The sequence below is a fragment of the Salmo salar genome, chromosome 11, assembly GCF_965601325.2.
Source record: "Salmo salar chromosome 11, fSalSal1, whole genome shotgun sequence".
Lineage (NCBI taxonomy): Eukaryota > Metazoa > Chordata > Actinopteri > Salmoniformes > Salmonidae > Salmo > Salmo salar.
Window position 1 is genome coordinate 82,771,202 of NC_138301.1, and position 22,772 is coordinate 82,793,973.

The 22,772-nt window shown below is 40.6% G+C and overlaps 1 protein-coding gene across 2 annotated transcripts in view; it reads right to left on the reverse strand.

The window, feature by feature from the left end:
- Nucleotides 1-22,563, reverse strand: part of LOC106562962 (collagen alpha-1(V) chain) — a 134,665-nt gene extending 112,102 nt beyond the window's left edge. For both annotated transcript variants that reach the window (XM_014128098.3, XM_014128099.3), the window contains exon 1: nt 22,165-22,563. In XM_014128098.3, the coding sequence (XP_013983573.1) occupies nt 22,165-22,264 (100 nt within the window). In that variant the 5' untranslated portion in view covers nt 22,265-22,563. The remainder of the gene's footprint in view (nt 1-22,164) is intronic.
- Between the last annotated feature and the right edge of the window lie 209 nt (nt 22,564-22,772).

Genomic DNA, 22,772 nt, shown 5'->3' on the forward strand with positions numbered 1-22,772 from the left:
ACAAGAGAAGGGAAAACGTGAGAGGAGGAGAGCGCGTAGATGCGAGAAGGAATTACACAACAAGCAAAGTGATGACGCTGTAGGCCTCTGTGACTGCTATGAATGTGAAATGTGAATGCGGGTGATCAGGGGTGTATTCATTCCACCGATTCTGTTGCAACATTTTTTTTAAATTACGGAAACAAACGGAACAAAATGGGGATGGACCTACCTGAATTTGTCCAATAGAAACTGCCGTTTTGCAACTGTTTGGACTAATGATTACACCCCAGATCAGCAAGATGGTATTGAATGTTTCACTGTCTGTCACCTTGATTCCTCCAATTTGTCTCTCGACCTATGCACCTAAGTTAAAACGTTCATTTGTAGGCTAGGTTGTAGGGTATAGAGCACATTTGAGTATCATGTAGTAGCCTAAACCTATCGATGTTACATTGAGCTGGGTGAATGGAATATGAATGACAGTCATCCAATATACCGTAATAGAAATAACCAAGTGCTCAATTTCAACTGAAGAAAATAAATGTGATGAAGTTGAATCAACGTGGAAAACTTTTAACTATAACCAATGAGATGGTGACATTTTCTGTCGATTTCACGTTGAATTCATGTTATTTGAGAACTCAACCAACTGTAAATAAAACTAGACGTTGAACTGATGTCTGTGCCCAGTGGGAAGGCAATGCTTCTATAAAAAAAAATGGGCCTCCCTAATCTTAAACGGCACAGACCCCCACTGCTCCAGAGGTTTCTGGAGTGGAGCTAGCTACCAGAGAAGGGAATCATGCTATTACCCCCTAAAACACTTCAGTCAGTAGTTCTGATGCCCAGACTGTGGCTAGGACTGAGGCTAGGGCTGACTGGGAATGGGGGACTAGGGTTGGAAAGGATGACTCATTGCATTGCTTTCCATGCTCAATCATTATAATAACCCCTAATGGAGAACAGTGCTGCTATCCTGGAGAGCTGAGCTGACGACCCAATTATTTTGGCTGGACAATAGCTAAATAGTATAACACTTCTGTTCTTACAGTGTATAAAGGTGGTATTGACTGAAAACTGGCATAGTCCATGACACTACTCTACCGACTGCAAGAACACACTATCATGACATTCTAAGCCCAACACTGGCAAGGTAGAACGTCTTTAGAAAACACAAACAGACACTTACTTGAAAGACACACTGATGAAAAGACTAAAATCCCTACAACCATTATTGGGGCTTTGGGTTGTCAACTTAAACCATCAGCGTCTTGACTAAATTATCTGAGACAAAAGATATACAGTGGGGGGGAAAAGTATTTGATCCCCTGCTGATTTTGTACGTTTGCCCACTTACAAAGAAATGATCAGTCTATAATTTTAATGGTAGGTTTATATGAACAGTGAGAGACAGAATAACAACAAAAAAATCCTGAAAAACGCATGTCAAAAATGTTATAAAATGATTTCCATTTTAATGAGGGAAATGAGTATTTGACCCCTCTGCAAAACATGACTTAGTACTTGGTGGCAAAAATCTTGTTGGCAATCACAGAGGTCAGACGTTTCTTGTAGTTGGCCACCAGGTTTGAACACATCTCAGGAGGGATTTTGTCCCACTCCTCTTTGCAGATCTTCTCCAAGTCATTAAGGTTTCGAGGCTGACGTTTGGCAACTCGAATCTTCAGCTCCCTCCACAGATTTTCTATGGGATTAAGGTCTGGAGACTGGCTAGGCCACTCCAGGACCTTAATGTGCTTCTTCTTGAGCTACTCCTTTGTTGCCTTGGCTGTGCGTTTTGGGCCATTGTCATGCTGGAATACCCATCCACGACCCATTTTCAATGCCCAGGCTGAGGGAAGGAGGTTCTCACCCAAGATTTGACAGTACATGGCCCCGTCAAATGATGCGGTGAAGTTGTCCTGTCCCCTTAGCAGAAAAACACCCCCAAAGCATAATGTTTCCACCTCCATGTTTGACGGTGGAGATGGTGTTCTTGGGGTCATAGGCAGCATTCCTCCTCCTCCAAACACGGCGAGTTGAGTTGATGCCAAAGAGCTACATTTTGGTCTCATCTGACCACAACACTTTCACCAGTTGTCCTCTGAATCATTCAGATGTTCATTGGCAAACTTCAGACGGGCATGTATATGTATTCTTCAGCAGGGGGACCTTGCGGGCGCTGCAGGATTTCAGTCCTTCACGGCGTAGTGTGTTACCAATTGTTTTCTTGGTGACCATGGTCCCAGCTGCCTTGAGATCATTGACAAGATACTCCCGTGTAGTTCTGGGCTGATTCCTCACCGTTCTCATGATCATTGCAACCCCACGAGGTGAGATCTTGCATGGAGCCCCAGGCCGAGGGATATTGACAGTTCTTTTGTGTTTCTTCCATTTGCGAATAATCGCACCAAATGTTGTCACCTTCTCACCAAGCTGCTTGGCGATGGTCTTGTAGCCCATTCCAGCCTTGTGTAGGTCTACAATCTTGTCCCTGACATCCTTGGAGAGCTCTTTGTTCTTGGCCATGGTGAAGAGTTTGGAATCTGATTGATTGATTGCTTCTGTGGACATGTGTCTTTTTTACAGGTTACAAGCTGCGGTTAGGAGCATTCCCTTTAAGAGTGTGCTCATAATCTCAGCTTGTTACCTGTATAAAAGACACCTGGGAGCCAGAAATCTTTCTGATTGAAAGGGGGTCAAATACTTATTTCCCTCATTAAAATGCAAATCAATTTATAACATTTTTGACATGCGTTTTTATGGATATTTTTGTTGTTATTCTGTCTCTCACTGTTCAAATAAACCTACCATTAAAATTATAGACTGATCCTTTCTTTATATTTGGGCAAACATACAAAATCAGCAGGGGATCAAATACTTTTTTCCCCCACTGTATGAAGCAACTGTACTTTTCTCTATGAAATCAAAATAATAGTCTATTTTCGCTTTTTTCAATGAGGATCATGACCAAGCCCAACCATAGTCTCCTGTCAAATCCCTGTCCTGGTTCAACAACTCTGGCCCATCCAGATGCATCGTGGGAAGAGGGCCAATAAGATGTCCCATGGTCCTTTGTGGCAGTCTATGTACTCTTGAGAGCACAGTGTTTCACTGTCCCCAACAGTCACTAACACGGCACTGAAATCTTCACGACATGAGTGTCATACAAAGGATATCCTTCAATCTGACAGACAGAGGGTCAAACTTCTGATCTGGAATATTATTTTATCACCCATCTCATTCCATCATCTGCACAGATATAAAAAGCCAAGTGGCATGTGAGTGAGGAGAAAGAAGAATGTGTCAGTCTTTGCTGTTGATCAGGCATTGGATGGAGCTGGTTGGAGGCTAGGGGTCGTAAACTAAAACATGAACCGCTCAACCGGCCGGTCTGTTCAGTTCCACACCCTAACGGCTGCACTCACAGTCTGAAGTGGCTCATGAGATTGCAGGGTCACTCAGACCCTGCTAACTCAGATTCTTTCCCCTGCACCACGGCGATAGACACTCACACAGGCCTTTCACTCCACACAATCACTACTTATCTGATTCAGTAGAACTGCAGACCCCAAATGATTTCCCATATCAGGGGACAAGAATATAGTCATTGAAAAGCTTTGGCAGAAGTGTGTCTGCGTTTGCTCAGAAGGGACAAACAATGGCTAATAATGATGGGAGTTGGATTTGGGGATTGAAAGGAATTTCCTCCATTTTGGGTTTCATGGCTGTGTTTTTATTACTTGATTGCAATGCTCAAATGCCATCAGTCTGGAGTCTGTGTCTGTGTTTCAAAATATTGCAGTCAAAACAAAACAGTCCCGGAGTTTCCCATTGCAACACCAGGTTGGGAGGCCATGGCCATTAGAAAGGCTTGATCGTGAACATACTGCATCAATTAGTAACAGCCTTGCCCTCTCCTTTCATATAACACACACGCATGGCATCAGGGGGAATGTGATAGAAATCTATCATGGAAACTTCCTTTGTAGAGGAACCGTTCCAACTGAAGGTCGAGAGGAACCGAGTGGAACCCGAGAGGATGGAGGGCGGGAGGACAGAAAACAGATGCAGCCCAGCTGTATCTGACCTTTGAACCCCATAGTAATGTCAACCTTTACATAAAAATAACTTTTTAATGACCCAGGCTGCTTTGCTTTGCTCCAAACCTCGCTGCTATGAAATTCACACCGTTTCCAAAGCCTCTCACCTAATGTGATGCAGGTATACTTCCAGCGAAAAGCCTAAAACCAGTGAGGTACAAATGGTGTACTTTTCTTGAGAAACATTCAACAGTATTTTATTGCATAGTGCCTTGTTCCACCAGCAGTGGGATAAAAACTTCTGGAACGTATTTGTCCCCCTTTTTTTGAGGTTCAGCAGACGGCAAAATGGAGCTTATCAGATCCAGATGCTGAACGAGCACACAGTGAAACAACAAGTATTCTCCCCTTACTTTTTAATAAAGAACAAATGGATAAAAACATTAAATATTGGAGAAACTCCATGAATCATAAGATAACAAATACTCCATTACCCATAGTCCCTTTCAGACCGAAAACAACAAGCAGTATAGTCAACGTTTACATATCGAGTAGTGTGTGGCTTTGGCCCCGATCCACCCACGTTTTCATTTTTGCCCAGGTATTCAAGGAATGTTATTGAAGTATTTTTGATGAATAAAGCAGTTTGACAGTTCCAGACTTAGGGGAATGATTCCTATTGACGCAGACAACAACCTTTACTTAATTAATTATAACAAACCATTAGAAAAAGAGACCAAAACACTGAAATGTGTTTGAAGCATTGTGAAAAGGTTCCATTGATTCTGCTGGGTGACTTTGTGGAAGCAGTGAACTTCTCTTTAATCTCTGTTAGCATCCAAATAAACTGACTATTTGGAAGCAAAGCCATGGCCTCAAAGGCAGCCAGATGGCTAATACAGCAACAACTTCCCCAAGAGAGCCAAATAAAAATGACCTCATAGAGCCCAAGAATTAAAGTTCTTTAAATCAAGATCTAGATAAAGACAGAGTCAGCTAGATAGAGTCAGTAAGTCAGCTATTTATCACCCATGTTTCAACCACTAAATGCCCAATGCAGCCATTTTTATCTCAAAATCAAATAATTTCTGTGTAGCAAGCAATTAAGTACCTTACTGGTCAAAAATAAACAAAAAAAGCTTCTTAGCAAAGAACAATTTCTCAAGCAAGAATTTTCCTAGGACTGTCTGGGAGTGGTCTGAGTGGGAAGGGGAAAACTGAAAACTAGCTGTTATTGGTAGAGAGGTTTGAACTCTCTTTCTTATTGGTCAATTAACTGATGACACCAGGCAGGCCAAAACTCCATCCCACCAAAACAGGCAGAAATTTCAGGTGGTCTTTTCAAACAGCTCTTATACTAAAAGGGCATTATCATTATTTTCACAATTTCACAGTATTATTCCAACCACATAGTGTGGAAATACTGTATATATCAAACACATGAAAATCATAAACTGGGCCTTTAAATCACATTCTACCATCTTTGTTTTTAGTTCTTGAAAATGTCATCAAAGCCAGAATGGAGAATGGGCATGGTGTTCCAAAGCAAAACATTCCAGACTTTTTTGTGCCTGTTAATCATGTCATGCAAGTTCGACAAAGTACCCAAAATGCACCTCTTTCTCTTTATTTACAGTATGTATCCCTCATGTCTTAAGCAGCCAGTGCACAAAAGCACAAAAATCCTATTTAGCACTAGGCAATGGTTGAACGATGATCTTACGGCTAAAGATGATTTCTATGTTTTTCTAAAACTCACCCCAGTTAAGTAAAACCAGGAATAGTAGTAGAAGTTCAACGACTGGTCGATCCTAAAGCAGACATTCCTTTCCTCAGGCTCTGACACTGTAAATTTGGCAGCGCTGGTCACCTGAAGGTCATGATCCTTAAACTTTAACTGACCCCACCCACCACACCCAGGGCATAGAACTGGGATGATAAAACTAAAAATGATCGACACCGACCATGCCAATCACTTAACGCAGGCATTCTGCAGTTATTGTTTATTACGATAAGTAGCCTGTAATAGAGAAAGGTGCAGTTTGAAATTAAATAAGTTTGCTAATATGGGTAATTGTTAATTGGACAATTGATGGCTACAACCATCAGCCTAGTAACAGTAGTTTAAAGGATCATTTTAAAATATGGTGCACATTAATGTTATAAATGTATCGTTCTATTTATCCTTATCGCATCAACTGAGGCAAATCATCGCAATATGTATTTTATCCATATTACCCAGCTCTACCCAGGACACCCGTGTCCTATTGGTCTCAAGTTATTACCAGACTTTCTCTCTGTACCGGGTCATAAATAAACTCTATAAACACTGAACTGAGGTCAATCTCTACCTCTGATGACACGTGGGATTAACTTTAGTAGAAATACATTTGTGTCATTATATATCTGATCCTTGTACTGTTCAAATTACTTCATTATAGAAAAGGTAGGTCTTGATAGTGTGAGAACGGTTCTGTTTCGTTCTCTCCTTGTCATTGTCACCATCTTTGATGAGGTTTGGGCCTGGGACTTTCTGTTTGCTAAGAGTTCTAGGACAATTAAATGTTGTATTAAACCACCACACAATTAAAACTGGATTGTATTGACCTGAGGCTTGTGTAAAAAAAAATATATAGGATCCAATTTGGAAAGAGAAAAGGAAAACAAGACATATGAGTATTTACTGCAAATATTTCTCAACAAAAGAAAGGACAATACCAGTAAATGGTACAAACCAATAGCCACAGGAAACGACACACCCCTTATTAATTATTTCCAGATAAAATCTTTACATTATTATCAGTAAAGATTATTATCATGTGTGAGTGTTAACGTGTTAATTTGTACAGTATGCCTAATCATAAAAAGTGTTTCATATCACAACTGAAATTAAAACTGTTTAATTTATATAATTTCAGTGGAGTATGGTGCCTTCTTGGGGCTACCTCAAAGCTGTGTTGATATTGGAATGATATTACTCAACACATTGCTTTTAATTTGTTACACTGTGTTGAAAACATAAAAATCAACGACGTGGTAAACCGATAGGCCTAGATTCTGCCATGTAGACGATGTTGCATGTGTAGTGAGCAATCACAGACAGACTAGAATCCTCTAGTCTAGAGATAGACGATGATGCAGTAGTTCCACTGTGTAGGAGAAGTCTAGCTTGATCCCATGAGTTGGCAAGCCAGTGCAAACAGATCTGGGACCGGTCTACAGTAGGTGATGACTAGTAAGCCTGATCAGAACCAGAGGTTTTCTGGATGGATGTCTCTGAAAGAGATGGGTGTGCTTCCAGGTCAGCAGACAGCCCTTCCCTAGGAATATAGAGGGGTTATCTGGTTTAGGTCATGATAATGTGTTCTTTACTGCTGAACTCCCCTGGAGAACCTGGACTCATTAGTTTGAGTTACCAGCTAACTATAACGTTTGTCTGCCCTGATACAACACAGCTTTCACAAGTTGTAAATCAAAGCTGACCATTTTCTCATGTACCCTAACACTGCCTAAAATGACCTGTATCAAAGTGTGTCTTACAGTGTCATTTCATCTTGACATCAAACGTTCCGGGACCTGAATAGTGGAGTTTCGAAAGTATCAGCTAGAAATGTGTCAGATTTTATGTCAGATTCTGATACATAAGCGGCACTGTTTAACGCAATGAATCCAGGTCCTTGGATACATCCTGACACACTACATCTGACAGTTTACAGTAATCACTCCAAGTAATCCAGACAGAGTTAGGCTATCCAACCAGCGGTCACCCGCAACCTGCATTCAGAATGACTGCCAAAGTAGGAAATACTGAGACTACCTCAATCATCTAAACTGAAACAATCATGTCAGTAACAGGTGCAATAAATCCAACTAATAACAGATTGGATTAGTTTAGAAAACGGTATGTTATTTATCGTCCTGTAGCATAAAATTAATCATCCAATCAATGTACATGCAGAAACACAGATACTACAGTAAAACGAACAATTCTGAAAATCGCCCCGTGAATACAGCAGGCTGGGAAATATTATATATGGTTCAATGTAGAACCCTTCTTACCATCCAAATAATCCTACTTGCCATCGAAATATTGTTATTAGGGTGTTAAAGGTTCTAGGTTGAACCCTTTGCCTTACAAAGAACCCGTGTCTTCCAAAAAGGGTTCTTCAGATCAAAACGTTTATTTTTAGAAGCCTATCCCTCCGCAAATAAAACCCTGTTGGAACCCTGTTTTCTAAGAGTGTACAGTAGGTCTAATGTCTGAACATCTAATGTGTGCTGTACATTTAAATTATTTGCTATCGAGCTGAATGAAGAGAGCTAGCTAACTAGCCAGCTAACTTTTGGCTAGCTCCAGATGTAGCTAACGTTAGCTAACATCAACTTACTAGCAGGAATGAATACAAATATCTTATAGGTAGCTAGCTAGTTTGGGCGTAGCAGGAATTTAGGGTTGTTGCTAGCTAGTTAACGATAATCACATTTCTCTTCACCACTTATTTGGCACTGGGCTCCTGTCTTTTGACCCAGTCTAACAGAGTTCGCAAAAATGATTTCATACATAGTTAGCTAGCTAGCTATCGAACTAATGTTTGACTTTATGTTTAGTTCATTGACTCCTGTTGACCTTGATTTACATTCATGTGTATTTAGCAAAATCTTGTGGCTGGTCGACAGTATTGTACCCCTTGGCTTTGGCCATTCAATTGTTGCATTTTCCACCATATTGTTTTATTCCCTATGCACACTTCCTCTGCAGCAATATATTGTAAGTTCAAACCAAGGTTCTCCAACTCTGGTCCTGGAGAGCTACTGTGTGCAGGCTTTTGCTACAGCCCATCACTTAACACACATTCAAAGAACCAGGTCTTAAGTCTGGTCTATGATTAACTGAATCAAGTGTGTCACTGCAGTGCTGGAAAGAACCTACACATTGAGTTGCTTTCCGAGAACAGAGTTGGATACCCCTAGCCTAACACACTACTAACACTGTGTTTTATATCTGACAGCTGATGACCAGAAGCTGAGAAAGAGAAAAGGATGTTTGAAGATGAAACTGGCCTGGAAGACTCCACATCTTGGCATTACTAAGGACTGAAACATTACTCTATTTGACTGCTTCAGCTACACCAGAGTTGATGCATTTCCGTTTAAACGTTAACACTACATTACTTTTTCCAGAGCTCTTGACTACGAAATTATGTATTATGTTCTGTAAATAAAGGTAATTCGATTTTATTTATGCTAAACCTTTTTTCCTTCTTTATTTGGGATGTTGGAGGTATAGATTGTGATTTGTGAAATAGGTTTGTGTAGTTTTTGTTATTGTAAACAAATGCAATAAGTGGTCAACATAATACAGTTGTTGGCTTTAAATGTGTATTTGTAGTGTCAACTGCATCAAGTACAGTAGGCCTATGACTTAAATGTTGTAATTTGATTGACAGACTTTTTATGAGGTATGAACTTTAATTGTATCTCCTTTTAAGGAGCTTATATCATACTGCTCCACATGAGAACAGTTAATTGATGTGCCAGGTAGCCTAGTGGTTAGAGTGTTGGGCCAGTAACCAAAAGGTTGCTGGATTGAATCCCAGAGCCGACAAGGTAAAAATCAGTCATTCTCAACAAGGCAGTTAACCCACTGTTCCCTGGTAGGCCATCATTGTAAATAAGAATTTGTTCTGAACTGACTTGCCTAGTTAAATAAAGGTAGATTATGTTGACATGCGCAGCACCGCAGATATTGAGATGAGCGACACTTTGCTCACACACAGTATCTGCGTATGTGCACGGGTTCGCTACACGCTGTTACAGCCTGGTAAACATGGGACCAAAAGAGCTGAGAAGTTGAGCCTCACATGCTTACCACACTGTGCGCGAGCGTTGCAAAATAAATTGACATACATGTTATTCAATCATTGCACCCATTGTGCTCGCGCGCCAACAAGCATCTGCGTTGCCAAGCGCTAAAATAGAAGTCAGTTCTATTTGTGAAGCTGAACGCGGTGCAAGTCCTGCCTCTCCCATCTCCTCATTTGTTTAAAGAAGCAGATACCCACGTGCCATGTCCTCATTAGTTATACCCACGTGGGTGATTGAAAGACAAACTGAGGTCGGTCGGTCGTGGTAATACACCTTATTATGAAAGTTAGATGCCAATCGCCATATAAAGTCCAAAGAAGAAAGGAAGGAGGAGTGATGACTAGAAACGATTCGGTTGACCGTTTTATGTATGGATAAATTGTCAGCACGATATATCGGTGAACATATCGGAATCGGACGATATTAGCTAAAAATGCCAACATCGGTATCGGCCCGATGTCTAGTTTAACGGCGATGTTAAAAACCGATGTCAAATATCCATGCATACCTATATAACTTAGGTACATGACATAATGACACCACGTAAAATTTTGCGCTACATGTGCAACACAGCATTCCTAACCTATCTCACAATGTCTGCTGTGTGGATCGAGCAGTCAACAAGTCGAGCAGTCATTTGAAAGAGTAAAAACATTTCAGCGAGACAACTCAAAGGCGAAATCCATTAAAGCAAAGACAATGGGATTCATTGCCCTTGACAATCAACCGTTCTCTGTTGTGGGTGATGTTGGCTTTCGCCGACTGGTCAAGCACTGGTACAAACTACCAAGTGCGCTATTTTTCAGATGTTGCCCTACCAGAGTTACACAATAATAGCGTCACTGCTATTAGCTTCACGACATACATACTATAGAACGCCGTTTGGGTCTTTCTGTGTCAAAAAAGATACAGTAGCACTGTCAAAGCTGTACAAAAAAAGTCTGCAAACAAGCAAACACCGGCCACAAACGATGTGTTTACAATGCCGCGTTGGTAATAAAGCATAATTTGTTCGACCGCAACTTCTGGGGTAGTTAGTTTAGCTTGGTACCTAGCTAGCACCAATACAACATGCCTAAAAAAAATGACCAGTACAAACTGCAGTCATTTTCATTATTCTTAGCAATGATTTATGAATCCTTGTGAGTAAGTATTAGCTAGGTTGCCACTTGTTGTTCGCCTATTGAAATGGAACTTCAGTTCATGAAAATAAATAGCTAGCCAGCTACTTAAACCTGTTGCCCAAAGCTAACGTTATAAGCAGCCACAATAAGGATTAGGCACAAGAGTGGAATTTGCTGTTTGCCTTCAAAATAAAAGTATGTCATTGACAGTGATGCAAATGAATACAAATAGTAGAATTATGCCACACTTTTGTTTTGAAAGCTAAATGCAAAGTCTGCTATTGTGGCTCATCCTTATTGTGGCTAGCTTCACATAGATGGGTCCCGACCACCATTAATCAAATAAGAACTGTCTTATAAATGAGGGTTATTTTAGATGATGACACCTAGATTTCGTCGTTTTGCTATGTTTTTGGGAAGAACATTGTTTGCATCCATGAATGAGCTAGCTAGATTTTTTTCTGTAACCAGCACTGTAGGTGCGTGAGACAACTTTACCAGTATCATAGCATATATATCAATGAATCATTGTGACATGAAATTTGAGTGATAGTGTAATCAATGTGTAATAACTACGTAAAAAAATGTATGAACGCGTTAAATTATTATGTGACGCGCAGTCATATTCAGGTCCTGGTTGAGAATGAAACGACTGAACAAATGAACAACGAAACAGCACAGCAAGTAAGTGAAAGAAATAGGTTTTGATTATGTTCTACTGGTAATGGGGACATAATTAAATGCCAACAAAATAACTTTTTGGTCAGTGTGGTGTGTGTGTGTGTGTGTGTGTGTATGTGTGTGTGCAACCTTTATTTAGGCTAGGCAACTAGGCAAATCAGTTAAGAACAAATTCTTATTTACAATGACTGCTTCGGACGACGCTGGGGCAATTGTGCTTCACACTATGGGACTCCCAACCACGGCCGGATTTGATACAGCCTGGATTCAAACCAGGGACTGTAGTGACACCTCTTGTACTGAGATGCAGTGCCTTAGACCGCTGCGTTCATGTGTGTGTGTTAACTATTTAAATGTACTACAATGCTTAAAAGGCCGCAAACATTTTAAATATTGGTTATCGGTATCGTTTTCTTTTATTAGATTTTGTCAAGGAAAATATCGGATATCGGTATCAGACAGAAATGTCATATCGGTGCAACACTAATTGTCGGAGTAGAGGGCCTTCTGCATTTCAGGTACATTAACAACTCAACGTTTATATCCCAGGACAAATTAGCTATCAACAGCAAGCTAGCTAAATAGGACAAATTAGCTATCAACAGCAAGCTAGCTAAATAGGACAAATTAGCTAGCAACTGCACGCTAGCTAGCTAAATTGCTATAAATGTTTAATGCTTTTAGACCTGTCCCCAAATTAATATAATTTATATAATTTCAAGACTAAAAGTGGTGAAAGTAGTAGAATACAATAAGGAAAAACTCCAGGTAAAAATAGACTTTATCTAGTCACCGGCCCATATCCTAATCTGACTTTGAAAGTGTCCAGATAAAAATATTGTATATATTTTATAATTATTAGATGCTTACCCACACTTGTCTAAATTGATGGGTCATATGAAAGAAATGCTACAACCACCCCCCAGCCACATCTAGCTAAGTGGATAGGTCACTACTGCCTAGACATGTTCATGAAATACAATAGATGGCCGCAATCACCCCCAGACACACCTGGCTAAATTAGTGTAATCATCTGGCAAAGTGTTTTTTGTTTAGACATGTAGAAAGCTAATCTCTTAACCGTAATTCCAACCCATAGCTAAAGTATAAATGGATTGTCATAGCTAGCCACCATCCATGAAATGCTGGAGTACGAATCTGCAGGTACCTAAAGCTAACTAACTAGGTTCAATGTTAGCTAGCTAGCTAACATTAGGCTATAACTAGCAATGCAAATAGATATCTAAAATACACATTTTACTACACAGATCATACACGGAACGTTAGCTAGTGAGCCAGCAAGCAAACATTCGCTAGGTAGCTAAAAGTATGCTTTAATTTGCAATGAAAACAACTTTCTGACCAAATTAGAAACATATAATATCTGAAAATGTAGCTATACTCTTACCCGTATACATGGATGAACGCTTCAAGGCAGCGTGTCTTTCCCGTTTGGTTTGTAGCTAACTGTACAAACCAAACGGAAAAGACACGCTGCTGTGAAGCGTTCATCCATGTTTTTCCCATTGTTGTGTTAAGTCACTCCGGTTCACACTGACCGTGTGCAGAAAGTAGTCCATCGCAACTTTTTCCACTGATCTTCGTCGATAGCGCCTGCAAAATTCTGGGCAGCAATGTTGTTGAGAGCAGTAGCAACACCTTTCCACTTTAGCGGGAAGGTTTCTGTCTTCTTCTGTGGCTAAACCAACTAGCCTCGTAATTTAACAATTATATTCGTATTTACAGATTACATACAAGTTTGTTATTAAGGCACATGAAAGTTCACATGTTCCAGAAGCCATTTCTGCCAAAAAAAACACATTTTGATTACAAAAAGTGTTACGTTCAAATGCCTCTCCTGTGAAATAGTGACGTACGGCATACGCCAAGCTTCTTAAAACGGATCACAAATCAGTTTTGTTTCTTACATCCATTTTGGAATACTGACTGTCCAAACAGCAAGTTACAAGTGACCAAATTGAAATAATGTGTGTTCAGACAGCAGTCATTTGCAGACATGGCTACACTAGTTGTCATAGTAAAGATGGGTGTGTGCACAGTGGCTGTTGGTGGGGCTTGTGCTTCCTATCACTCAGAAGTATGTAGCAAGCTAAGGTGACAGCAAAGCCTGCCATAGATGTTTCCCATTTGCTTTAAATGTTCAAAATAGTAGTGTAATAACACTTTTAAAGCCTCAAAGGATAAGATGATCCAACTTTCTAAATGAGTCCTTAATGGCTACTAACAGCAGTCAACTAGCTAGCTAGGTAGCTGTTTAGCTTTCTAGCACATTCACTAACTTGTTTGTAAACAATTAACAAACTAGTTAGCTACCACATGTTCTTGTCAAAACTGTCAACAGAGTAGCTAGCAATCAACAAGATGTGCCAAATAACAGTCCAAAAACCACTTGAGGGCAAGTAAATTAAGTGGTTTGAAATGTGGCTTGAAATATTTGATTCCATGTGCTTTTTGGTGGTTCAGACTGCAGGAAAACGAACTGATTCGAATCAGATATGACAAAAAACTGTCAACGTGGACAAGGCTTTAGTTTGGTTATTGAACTATAATCCACAAGCTCAGATGAGATGACATGGCTTAAATGAGATGGCATGGTTTAGTAGGGGTGTGGCTTTCAGATTGTTATTTTTGGCTACCCGTGAGAGCAAATCTCATTCCAGTTAATCTGTTCTGTTGTATTATCAACACACATTAAGGTTGAGTGCTGTATTCATTGAGTAGTGATGTGTAGCCCAATGTTTGGATAGCTACCACTTTACTAGGATATTAAAAAAAAAAAATTTAATGTATATAACAATATGTAATGTGCAAAAATATTGGAGGGAAATTTGCAGTGTATAAACAGTAAGTGATGAACAGGAATTACATTTAATCTCACGGGTGGCCAAAAAGACTTAGCTGAAAGCCACAGCCCCAATAGACCATGCCTCCTGAAAATAACCTATGGATTCGATTTTAAAAAAGACGCACCTGCTTGGTCAACCCAGCATGAAAGTCAATAAAAACATAACTGATGGTTAAATTAACCCATGTTTGAGTAATCCAAAGGCGTGGCCTATTGGGGACATGGCTTTGAGATAGTTATTTTTGGCTACTTGTGAGAACAAGTGTCATTCATGTTAATCATGTTAAGTTTGTACACTGCAAATGTCAATTTCCTTGAATATCTTGCACATTACATATTTTAATACAAAATGTACAACATTATAATTTAAAAACTAAAAAGCGGTAACTATCCCAACTTTGGGAACTCAAACTCTTGCGTAAGAAAGTATCAGTGGTCAACCATAACATAACATGGTTGACAATACAACAGAACAGATTAACCAGAATGACATTTACCCTCACCAGTGGCCAAAAATAACTATTTGAACACCACACCCTACTAAACCACACCTTGAGTCTTCTGATCTGATGCAGTGGATCTAATCATTTTTTAGAGTGCATGGAGATGTGTTGGAATGTGTGTCAAGACTAGGGTTGCAAAGGGTCGGAAACTTTCCAGTAAATTACTATCCCCAATTCAATGGAATTGCAACCCTCTGCATGCACAGTGCATGTGCAATGCACTCTTCCATCACATGTACAGCTGATTCTTAAGATCTTGCACACTAATGAGATGCTATTGAGCCCACACTACTACACTCTCTGAGCTAAGGACAACATGCTTTCTGGTAAGTTTTGATTACAATACTGGGTGGTCTGAATATATTTTACTTGACATACATGATTTTTTGTTAACTACTAAATAGTAGCCTACAGCAAAGTGTGTTTAAATCATTTCTAACTTGTTAACAATTTCTGCTAGTTAGTTTTTGCTACCATGTGGGTTTTCACTTGCTTGAGCCTGCTAACTGAGGAGTGTTAATTCACCTGTTTCCATACATGTTTCATTTTAAAACATTTATCTTACAAAGGAGTTATTTAATCTAACTGCTTAACTATTTATCTGTACATGGAATTGTATTTGTTGTTTTTTTACACATTTTTTACAAATCTTTACAGGAAAACGCCACGGGCACTATCTGATGTGTGGAGACATTTCACTGCAGCTAATGTAGAAGGAAAAGCGGTGTACATTTGCAAATACTGTGCCAAATCAGATGTGAAGAATGCAACAAAGATGCTGAATCATCTGGCCAAGTGCATAAAGTTCCCTCAGCGCTCACAGCAAGAAACCTCTGACAAAAGTCCCTCTACTTCTATTCGAGGTGAAAATGATGAATCAGAAACCTTATCGATAGCAACAGCTCATTGTCCTCCTGGAATCAGAAGTTTTTTGACTCAATGGAGGAACATAGTCAGAGAAATGCTGATGAAGGTCTTGCCCGAGCTGTGTATGCAACTGGTTCACCTCTGATGATCACAGGCAATGTGTATTAGAAGAGATTTCTGAATGTTCTTCGCCCAGCATACACCCCTCCAACCAGACATGTTTTATCTACTCATTTGCTGGGTGCAGAGTTCAACAGAGTTCAAGTGATGGTCAAAGCAAATCATAGAGAAAGCAGACTGTATTGCAATCATCTCTGATGGGTGGTCGAATGTTCGTGGGCAAGGAATAATTAACTACATCATCTCCACCCCTCAACCAGTATTCTACAAGAGCACAGACACAAGGGACAACAGACACACTGGTCTCTACATTGCAGATGAGCTGAAGGCAGTCATCAATGACCTTGAACCACAGAAGGTATTTGCACTGGTGATAGACAATGCAGTGAACATGAAGGCTGCTTGGTCCTACACTCACATCACAACCATTGGGTGTGCTGCTCATGCATTGAATCTACTTCTCAAGGACATCATAGCACAGAAAACAATGGATACACTCTACAAGAGAGCCAAGGAAATGGTTAGGTATGTGAAGGGTCATCAAGTTATATTAGCAATCTACCTCACCAAGCAAAGTGAGAAGAATAAGAGCACCACATTGAAGATGCCCAGCAACACCCGTTAGGGTGGTGTTGTCAACATGTTTGACAGTCTCCTGGAGGGGATGGAGTCGCTCCAAGAAATGGCCATATCACAATCTGCCGATATGGACAGCCTCATCAAGAGGATCCTCCTGGATTATGTATTTTGGGAGAGAGTGGTAAGCAGCCTAAAACTCCTGAAACCTATAGCAGTAGCCATTGCACGGATTGAGGGAGACAATGCCATCCTGTCTGATGTTCAGACTCTGCTTGCAGATGTAAGAGAAGAAATCCGTACTGCCCTGCCCACTTCATTGTTGCTTCAAGCAGAGAAAACTGCAGTTCTGAAATACATCGAAGAAGCCCATACATGCCGCAGCGGACGCCAAGTATGCTGGCAAGAGCATCCTGTCTGGTGCAGAGATCAACAAGGCCTATGGTGTCATCACTACCGTGTCTCGCCAACTTGGCCTGGATGAGGGCAAGGTTCTTGGCAGTCTGGCGAAGTACACTTCCAAGCAAGGGCTTTGGGATGGAGATGCAATATGGCAGTCGTGCCAACATATCTCATCAGCCACCTGGTGGAAGGGACTTTGTGGATCTGAGGCTCTTTCCCCTGTTGCCTCCATCATCCTCCAAATCCCACCAACATCAGCCACCTCAGAGTGCAACTGGTCCTTGTTTGGGAACACACACACCAAATCACGCAACAGGCTGACCAATATAAGGGTTAAAAATTGGTGGCCATCCGGGCAAATGTGAGGCTTTTTGAGCCTGACAACGAGCCATCCTCAACAAGGTTGGAAAGTGACAGTGAAGATGAGGCCTCAGAGTCTGATTTTCAAGAGATGGACATTGAGGAGGTCCAAGGAGAAGACATGGAAGCCTGAGAGGAAGACAACCAAAGCTTTAGTGTCTAGACTATCATTTTACAGATGTATGTTGAAAACGTTTTTTGGACATGCGATGGATCATTGGGGATCAAGAATATTCCCTTTCTTTTGTTGTTCATACCACAGATTCTCAATTGGATTGAGGTCTGGGCTTTGACTAGGCCATTCCAAGACATTTAAATGTTTCCCCTTAAACCACCGAGTGTTGCTTTAGCAGTATACTTAGGGTCATTGTCCTGCTGGAAGGTGAATCTCCATCCCAGTATAAAATCTCTGGAAGACTGAAACAGGTTTCTCTCAAGAATTTCCCTGTATTTAGCGCCGTCCATCATTCCTTCAATTCTGACCAGTTTCCCAGTCCCTGCAGATGAAAAATATTCCCACAGCATGGTGGTGGCAGCATCAAGATGGTGTTCTCGGGGTGATGAGAGGTGTTGGGTTTGCGCCAGACACATTGTTTTCCTTGGTGGTCAAAAAGCTCAATTTTAGTCTCATCTGACCTGAGTACTTTCTTCCATATGTTTGTGGAGTCTCCCACATGCCTTTTGCCGAACACCAAACATGTTTGCTTATTATTTTTAGGCAACTCTTAAGTAAAACCCAGCTCTGTGGAGTGTACGGCTTAAAGTGGTCCTATGGACAGATACTCCAATCTCCGCTGTGGAGCTCCGCAGCTCCTTCAGGTTATCTTTGATCTCTTTGTTGCTTCTTTGATTAATGCCCTCCTTGCCTGGTCCATGAGTTTTGGTGGGCGGCCCTCTCTTGGCAGGTTTGTTGTGGTGCCATATTCTTTCCATTTTTTAATAATGGATTTAATGGTGCTCCGTGGGATGTTCAAAGTTTCGGGTATATTTTTTTATAACCCAATCCTGATCTGTACTTCTCCACAACTTTGTCCCTGACCTGTTTGGAGAGCTCCTTGGTCTTCATGGTGCCGATTGCTTGGTGGTGCCCCTTGCTTAGTGGTGTTGCAGACTCTGGGGCCTTTCAGAACAGGTGTATATACACTGAGATCATGTGACAGATCACGTGACACTTAGATTGCACAAAGGTGGACTTTATTTAACTAACTATGTGACTTCTGAAGGTAATTGGTTGCACCAGATCTAATTTAGGGGCTTCATAGCACATTTTTTAGATTTTTTTTTCATTTCACTTCACCAATTTGGACTATTTTGTGAATGTCCATACATGAAATCCAAATAAAAATACATTTAAATTACAGGTTGTAATGTAACAAAATAGGAAAAACACCAAGGGGGTGAATACTTTTGCCAGGCACTGTATGTTTCTGTCTCTTTATGATATGGCAAATATATCCAATGCAAAAAACATCTACATTTAAATTGTATTAATTTTCATATACTTCCATTATTTCCCATTTATTCCCGTTAATTCCCATATATTCTGGTTTATTCCCACGGAAAGTTTCCACCTCTGAATATTCCCCAAAATGTGCAACCCTAGTCAAGACCTGTCTGATCTTGATACAGGGGTATTTTTTAGCACTGTAACCTGTTAATCTGGTAACCTGGTGGAATTCAACAGCTGTTACACACTATGTATGTTTCAGTTTAAAAGTTATTCTTGATAATCTAGCTAGAATATGTATTATGCTTATTCCCTGTAAAATAAATATTTTCATGATTGATGGTTACATTTTTGTATAAAAAAATGCTAAGGTTGACATTGGCAACAATAGCAATGAAATAAGGCTCTTGCTAGCCAATACCGACTTATAAAAAGTTCACTCATACTTGCATGTGTACTGGTTTCAGGAAGTGTTGCAGCATCACAGGCAATCATTTAACTCTGGTTGTTTTCTTCTGTTGATCTTTAAGAGTTGATTAAAGCCAGCAGCTTCATAGTGAGTTCTGTCCAACACCCTATAATCCTAGTAAAACTCCAGTCCAGCTCCCCAAGTCATCTGGAGCTATTCTGACATGACTTGGAACTAATGATGTATATGAACCCTGTAATGTTGATGCTATGTTTTGGCCATATTGGCCATATTGGCACTCCTCAGAAAAGCAGTACTCCATTGGAATGAATGGAATTCTAAAGTATTTCATTTAAATGTTTCAAGGACAAAATTACATGTATTTAAGTATTTATTGTTGTAGTGGGGACAGTAAAATTAGTACTTTCTAAAAAACTATACTTTAAGGGAAAAAAAGTACATATTTTTATTTTATTTGTATGTTTAGCTTACATAATATAATTTAAAGGTATGCATTAAGGTGTCTGGAATAGAATAAACATGGCAAAAACAAATGTAGACATTAGTAAATGCATTTATATCGTTTCCTAAATGGTTTCTAGAATGATGGAGGTGTGGTAGCTTCAAAACAGCGCCTCCTGTCAGTCATTTAGTGTATATATAAATAATTGCTAGGACTGGGTATGGTTCGGTCAATCACATATGACCAATGACAAGACCACAGCCCTTGGATTTTTTTACCATTCATTTACCAGGTTGATTTGAAAACAGAAGACCAATTTTTTTCCCGAGAGAGACCTGGCCGTTTAAAAGAAATGGAGGGGAAAATGGAAAAAGTTCAAGGCCAACCCCTTGTGTAACCCAAAAGGCAATAATCAACAATCAGTCTGCATTAATAATTCACATGAATATGAATTTGTTTCCATTATTAGCACACCACTCTGACATGTCTGTGCACGTCCATGCAACTTAGGTTGACTGGAAATCAAATTAGGTTATCAAATTCTAGTCAAATAGGGAATTTAATTGAATCCACTCCAGCTCAGATGTGTTTTTTTCTGCCTCGTCCTTTGAGGTATGTGGAGAGAACAGACCAGGCTATCTGTTTATCTAACAGCCTTTTGACTGGCTGACTGGTTGACCCAGCTGGTTGACTGACTGAGAGCTCCACTGTAGCACCATTCAGTCTGAGGCCACCTACCATGCCAGGCAGTCTAGTGAGCTAAGAATATATGTAGGCCAGGCCACTAGGCCTTGGCCTGACTCATACTCCCACCCCACTGCTCCTGTCCATGGCTCGAACCCCCCTCCTTCACCTAGCTACATGTAATCTCTGTTAGCCCAGAAGTAAAATCTTCCATAACTTGGTCAGCTGCGTGATTAACTTCTGTATTCATACCTGTTAGAAATTGAGAGGTCCGGCAAAAAAAGAAGTCTCCACCCTCGCATAAGGAAAACTCTCAGCCAGAGCCCCCCTTACAAATCACTCAAGGTGAAGCGGTTTAAGCACCGCCTTTGCCTAATCCTGATAAGCAAATGTCCAAATAACCATTGACGAACCCCGAAACCAATGAGGATATCATGCATCCCATTCAGTCCTAACTCATACAATTCATTTCCAAAGGTGATTTGACATTCTAATAAGGGTGTTGAAAAGTAGCGTAAAGCAGCATGATTGCAAAACCATATAGGTCCACAGGCACACAGTTTAAAAAAAAGTTTAGGTTACAGGTGATCATAAATAACCTTGTTTTGTCATCACAGGGCACATAAAACAGAGAGCTGGAATGCTGGAGGATTGCCAGACAAATGTTTATGGGATACGTTTTTCTTTTAAATAACCTTGAAGATTTCAGCGAGACATTGCACCGTTATAGCGGTTATGAGGTGCGTCAGAAAAATCCACGCGCATTCATGTCCAAAATGAGATGCCAAGTGGAGGCTCCACCCTGCACCTTCAGACGATGGACGGGCACGCCCTCTCATGAGAACTGAGCTCCATTCTGTTTCTCATTAAATAAATACCCATTTGACTTACTGTTTCATGTGGGAATCTGGAGGACAGTGTTGGATGTCCTTGTCATCAAGTTTAAAATACCAACTCAAGCCAAAATGTTGCCATATATGAAAACTAAGGCAATTACTATCTTGTTGATATCATATCCACAAAAGCTGCATAATGTTTTTTGCATTTATGCTACATAAAATGCAATTAAGTAGGCCTAAAAAAATAAAGATGATATCATGCCATACAAAGTGATACAGAGCATTGTTTCCAGGTTGATCAACTCAACGCTCGGCAGGGAATAAAATGTATACTCTATATATCTATAAAGTAGGCCTACAAAACCCCATGGCAACGTGTAGCCTATGTGCGCCCAACACAATAAAGTTTTAAAGACACTAATAATGTATGCAAAAATATGTGCATCAGAAGTAGCACTATAGGAGGACCCCATCGTTCAGAGCGAACAAATCCATCGCTGGAGGCAGCGAAATTCATCTGAATGGATGAGAGAGAACTTTTGGCACAAGTTCATGGAAAATGAGTTTTCGTTGGCGCTGCAAGTCCTCTATGCATCGAGTCTTAACAAATCGATAAACGTTGACAACAAACTAGAGAGAACTACGCAGGACAAAGTATGCGAACAAGCACCAGTGCCATTTAAAATCCTTGACCGGGCCCCCGGTCATTTCAGTTTATGACACCAATAATGTGGACCACATTCCAGAAACCAGACAACTAAAGCACGGTTTTAGAGAGGCGTACAATTGCCGCTGCAACCGGGACACAAGGGTATGATAGGGACTTGTTGCACATGAGAACATTTCACTGTCTAAAACAGACGACGGGACAAAAAGTGCCAAGCAGCAATAGCCTGCAAAAAATCAGGCTGCGGTGTCCGAAAGGGATCTTACCTGAACTGGCTTGCGATGTGACAAAAAGTAGAATTATTGCTAAAGTGATTTGCGCGTCCTTTATCCTCCGTTTTACTTTCCATCTTATATGGGTATCCATGGTCGCCAGTGACGTCCACGGCAAAGGCGGATTAATTTTTCAAGAGCAACTGAAAAAAATACTTGTGACAATGTCTGATTAGGAGAGAACTAGTAGCCAAAGGTCCCAGAGAAAGAGAGAGAGGGGAAATTATTATTTTCTCAAGCAGCCATTCGTTTTAGAGTGTGGATTCCTCCAGTTTCTGTGAAGGATGGGGTACCCTCTCTCGCGCACTCTTCCTCTCCACTCCTCTTCGCTCCTCTGAAGAAACTACCCTGCGCTGTTGAGCCTCTGATCAGAAGTGTTGCCCCCTCTCAATCTCACTGGAGCCCTTGGAACTAAAGACGGAGGAAAAAAATATTTCCTGCAGGCTGTCAGTCAGGCTCGGAACAGGACAGGAAAGCAAATCAGAGGGCTAGATTTATAGATCGGGCCTTGTCATTGGCTGTGGAATAGAGGAAAGTTTTGTGAAAGTTTTACGCCCTCTCTCCGTGCGCTGAAGTTTCTGCTTCAAACCGTGGCTACAATC